The sequence below is a fragment of the Octopus bimaculoides genome, chromosome 14 (assembly GCF_001194135.2).
Source record: "Octopus bimaculoides isolate UCB-OBI-ISO-001 chromosome 14, ASM119413v2, whole genome shotgun sequence".
NCBI lineage: Eukaryota > Metazoa > Mollusca > Cephalopoda > Octopoda > Octopodidae > Octopus > Octopus bimaculoides.
Genome location: NC_068994.1, coordinates 2,339,770 through 2,345,225, shown reverse-complemented (window position 1 = coordinate 2,345,225; position 5,456 = coordinate 2,339,770). Strand labels below are relative to the sequence as shown.

Sequence of the window (5,456 nt, the reverse complement as noted above, 5' to 3'; positions counted from 1 at the left end):
TATTCAATGAAAGAATTTTGGTAACTGATATCTTTGTCTATGGCATTTGGAACTGACTTCTTCATACCTTCTCGATCTCCTTCCCTAAATTGTAAAATTATTTGTTTTTCAGGAAACTCAGGTTCATGGTCGTTAATGTCTTCAATCACTATTTTGACTTTTAATATTTTTGTGAAACTATCCACTTTCTTTATAATAACTTTCACAGTTCTAGAACATTCTTTGTTGAATGTACAGAGATCTTCTGCATCCAGTGTCTGAGCAGTGTACAGTTTACCTGTTTTGGTGATATTAAATAACTGTGCCACCTTTCGTTTGAATTGACTGAATGTTATCAAATGTTGGTCAGATGGTTTAACATTGTCTAAAAGTTTAGAATCCGCAGCAATGTCTGCTACATATGTTCCTGGACTTCTCTCTTCTTCCACATGGTAGGTAAGGTCTATGGTGAGGACACAGTGGACCACTGACAATACAATTGTCAATGGCAATAACATATTGTTGTATAACAATGGTTATTGAAGATTGTTCACATATGATGAAGACTAAACCTAAAACAGAAAATTAAGTTTGTAAATAATCAAATGAAAAGATATAAGCAGTTTGAGACATTAGGCATCAGATAGATAAAGCTGCAACTATATTCATATATTGTTACATTAGCAGTATCTGTGTCTGTGAAACCTGGAAGAAGACAGCAAAGATCTCTCAAGTGTTGGACATGTTTCATTGATGTTACCTACATTCAATCCTGGGCATGTGTTACAGGGGCAGAGTGAGAAACAAAGAGGTGATGAGAAGAGCTGGCATGGGAAGTGGTGACTAAGTAGCAGATATGGTTTACTGGCCATGTGCTTCAGTTATTACACAAGTAACATACTACCATGCCAGAAGGAGGGAAAACACTGAGTGTAAGATAAAGGAAGACATGGTTCCAGGACAACATGATAGCAATGGGAGTCAGCCTGAGTAGAGTTAAGAGGAAAGTAAGCAATCAGGTTTTTTGGGAGAGGGCTCACTGTGCATTGTGCTGACAGCACTGGAAGAGCTAAGAGAGAATCATGTAACATGAATAAACAACCTAATAACCAACATACAGTATAGTTTGCAGGTTGCCTAATGTGCTATAGATTTTAGATGGAATCTTTTTTGGCTTAAAAAGGTTGACAAAATAAATACAATAAACTGGAATAAAATTCTAAAAAATTATATGATACATGTTATGTTGAACTGTTAATTCCCCGTGCACCTTTGATAGCCGTATTCTACTTTGTAACAGATAATTGGGTGACATAAGAACAAAATTATACATTGTATCCCTACAATTTTGGCAATATGTCCAGCAATCTACAACGTAACTGAACACGAGCAGCAATCTTGTAGGTTCTCAAAATGCTTTCTCCTGCTGTCACCTGACACAACAACTACAAACCATACACACATACACACAATAAAAGGTGCTTTTGTGCAATGTCTAGGTAAGGATTCTAGAATTTACAATGAATCTTAAAAAAACTACAGCTAACCATCACTAACTAAATACTTTATATATGTCTCTATATTGGTTATTTTCCAGCCTGCCATACTGAATGATAGTTTGGATACAAACGGCCCTGATAGGCACATGGCATACCATAAATTCACATCTAAGATGACAGAATGTGCTCGGTTTTAAACCAGGTTGGATTATGATGTTAAGTGATTAGCGACCTATATGCAACGGATCTTATCAAATTGACTATTCTTATCCAATAACAAAATATTCTATTCTATTAAAAAAACAAACAAACACACAAACAGACAACCTATTTACATTCATGCAAGAAGCAGTTGTACATCTTTAAACACTTAATGATAAATACACACAGTTTTCATTAACTTTAGGTAAAATTTCTCTACATAACTTGCATTAAAATAGAGATACTTATTCTACAATAAGAAACATTATTTCAAGGCTTTTTATTTGTTTATTTAATTTCCTTATTTCTATTCTGTACAGTACTGTGCATCTGCCCTTCTTGGAAGGTTCCAGCTGTATTTTAATTTTTCTATGAGAAGAGAATGCTAGCTTACTCACTCAATTCTTCTCCATTTCTGAGGAAAGAGACTCTGTGAATGGTTTCCTATAGCTCTTCTCACAGCACAATGTAACTGATTCTGAGAGCACTTGACTGATTGATCAACCCCAGAAGGATGTAAGGTAAAGTTGATCACAGTGAGATTTGAACCTAGAACTGGAGCAAAACCCATAAGGAATTATGTCTGATACTCTGACTCAGCCAATTTGTCACTTTATTTTAAGGTAGAAACAATTTGGAAATCATTCGTTGATTTTATACTTGTGGCATATATAAAATTAAAAGACATATGCATATATAAATATGTAAAACCATACATATAGACATCACTCTGCTCCATATAAAAGAATGAAGAGGTCTCATATATTTCATAATTATCTTCTAATAACTCTCATTATTCATTCACAATATATTACTATTTCAATGAATGCTTTTATATACGATATTGATCTAGGAAGAAAATTTCATATAATTTTTGAGGATGCATCTAGCCAAATAAAATAATAGCAATATGATTCATTTCAGATACACAATTAAATTTACCTCAAAACCATTTCATATATGTTCTAAAATAAACAAATATTTCTCTTTCTAATGGAGGATCAAAATATTTTCTAGATATTTTCTCAGCTTGAAAATAGCAAGTATATAACTGTATATAAATAAATAATTCTTATATACAACATATCATTTGTAACCACTTCCTGACAACTGCAAATACTAACATGTCTGCTACTATTCTTAGTCCCAACCTAAAGCAGACTACTGTCCCGTCATTGCTAACAATTTTTCCTCCTATAATGAAATTTAAGGACATTGTAGTAGAATTCTATATATTTTATATGCAATATCTAACATAACTTTTTATACACCATCTAATATGAAGATACAATATTACATCTTAGTTACAAAAAAAGAAAAACGCAAACTAAAACATTGCATAGGCTATTTTCTATTGTTACGAATTAATATATGTAACAAATATTATACAGACACAGATAAAATAGTTATAACTGAATAAAATTTAAATATTAAATATATGCAACACCATCCAATTAATTTTAAATAGATATGGACTACATTACTGAAAAATGTGGGTGATTATTGTTCAATCTCTTTGTTCTTTTGTTAATATTAAATATATCAAAACACTATCTCACAGATTTGGTAAGTGATAATAAATTAAAATTAGATTATAAAAAATTAAATAGAAACTTACCTTATTAATAATTATATCGTTGGTTATTCAGTGAGAATAGAAAGATGTAGTGTTGTAGAAAGATCCATTGTACGTGCTGCTGTAATGGTGTGACAATGGCTGTATGTTGATGGAGTAGTGTAGCACGTCAGGCAGATAGTCTGCTGCTAGGAAAGGGTTGCATGTGTCACTGAAGTTGTATGTTTTGTGGGAATAGATCCATCTAATGATACTTTGTGTGTGTGTGTATATATATATATATACACTTTTAGAGATGATTGCTAATTACATATATAGAGATATGTATTTATATATCTACAATACTGTATACTTAACATAATTGTTTGGTTTAATAACATCGATAGTGTGAGTAAATTTCATTGTTAGTGAATTCTTTCTATGAGAATCTGATTGGCTGCAGGACCTAAACAGAAGACCAATGATAAATTTTTTTCTTTAATATTGATTGCTTTAGACTAATTAGAAGGTAACATATTTATTGCAGATAAAAAGAAGTTGTGATATTCATGCCTTTCTCATGGACACAAAATATTGATAATTATGAAAATTTTCCTTAGAAATAAAATATTGGGGTAAAAATTTCAGTAAAATTTATACTTATTCATTTTTCAATAAGGATATATTTCCATTACTCTAAGATCAAACACCATTTGTTATTTCATTAGCATTGCTGCCTTTATACAAAGACACACACACATGTATATATACACATATACATATATGTATATATATATATACACACACACACACACACATATATATATATATATATATATATATATATATATATATATATATATATATATATATATATATATATATATATACATACATATATATATATATACACATACATATATATATATACACATACAAATACATACATACATATATATACACAGACAAACACACACACACACATATATATATTGCTGCTATACAGTATACATAGTAAAGGCATTTTATATATGAATGTGTGCTTGTGTGCATTAAAATGTTGGTTATGTACTAAACACTCTATGCCACTTATGTTCATATAGAGTAGTTTTGTCACTTCACTAATATAATTAATTACACGTGTTTCACAGGTGTTTCTTCACTACAGTCTTTTGATGTAGATGCATCATTGTTTTTGTATATATTTTGATCTGGAATTTAGATACAAAATATAAAGATTTACAAAAGATTTTCGTATCATACGGAAACAAAATATGTAAAAAAGTATATAAAATCTTAGAACAAACAAAATTGAAAAATAAAAGTATTCTCAAGCTTTTAGAAGAAAAGAAAAATGAATAAAATAGTAAATATATTACATTTCTATATTTATTTTTGCAAGATTCTTCATGTGAACACATGTGTTGAAAAGGATATTGTTATACTTTTCTTTGCCAACTAGACACAAACACTGTCTATTCAATCTTCACTAGTTTTTATTCATTTTATTTTGAGTTTATACACATTGTATGACTCCATCAGTGACAATCTGTGTCATGTGTCTCCTATTGTCCTGCTTACTTCAAAGAACTTTGACAAACATAGAAACTAAAAGTAATACAAATAAAAACTAAACATTGAATAAGTAGTGCGTGTGTTTAATTGGCAATAAAATAATAATAAAATAAGCATCTGCTAGTATAACAATAATAAATATATTACTCAAAGTAAAATACAAATTTATTAAAATGAAAAGTTCACATTTAAGAAGGGATCAAACTGAAATATTGTCAATGAATTTATTAACCTGATACTCCTGGTATTTCTTCATAATGCTTCAAGTCTCCTTGTCTACCACTTCTCTTAGATGACATTGTATCTGATGTATAGTTACAAACCATAGTAGCATTATCTTCCACAGCATCATCACTTGATGTCACCACAACAGGTTGACAGTATTTCTGTGGACAAACAAATGATAAAGAAATGTGAGGAGACACCAAACAATGGAAGTTAGAATCAACATGGAAAGAGAACAATTTAATATTGGAATGTATTATTGAAGTTAAAATATATTCAAAGAGATTTCATTGTTCCTTTTTTACATATACAGTGAAGAGAGAGAAAATATTATAATGTTTCCACTTACTGGGGTAGGTTTTGGTAAAGTTCTTGACTGAACTGAAGATTCATATTTGTTCCGTAGCTGACCTTCTGCATAA

General features: G+C 30.2%; 3 protein-coding genes across 3 annotated transcripts in view; all 3 read right to left on the bottom strand.

Moving 5' to 3' along the window:
• Positions 1–497, bottom strand: part of LOC106877097 (protocadherin alpha-7) — a 19,069-nt gene extending 18,572 nt beyond the window's left edge. Inside the window, exon 1 of the mRNA XM_052972990.1 lies at positions 68–497. Within this exon, the coding sequence (XP_052828950.1) occupies positions 68–497 (430 nt within the window). The remainder of the gene's footprint in view (positions 1–67) is intronic.
• The window catches only part of LOC106877096 (protocadherin gamma-A11-like), a gene marked incomplete at its 3' end in the record, with an annotated part of 26,127 nt that extends 20,671 nt beyond the window's left edge, over positions 1–5,456 (bottom strand). The window contains exon 1 of the mRNA XM_052972991.1: positions 5,384–5,456. The remainder of the gene's footprint in view (positions 1–5,383) is intronic.
• The window catches only part of LOC106877100 (cadherin-related tumor suppressor-like), a 49,627-nt gene continuing 44,700 nt past the window's right edge, over positions 530–5,456 (bottom strand). The window contains exons 13-15 of the mRNA XM_052972989.1: positions 5,042–5,195; positions 4,373–4,445; positions 530–551 (exon numbers count right to left, since the gene is read on the bottom strand). Of these exons, the coding sequence (XP_052828949.1) occupies positions 530–551; positions 4,373–4,445; positions 5,042–5,195 (249 nt within the window). The remainder of the gene's footprint in view (positions 552–4,372; positions 4,446–5,041; positions 5,196–5,456) is intronic.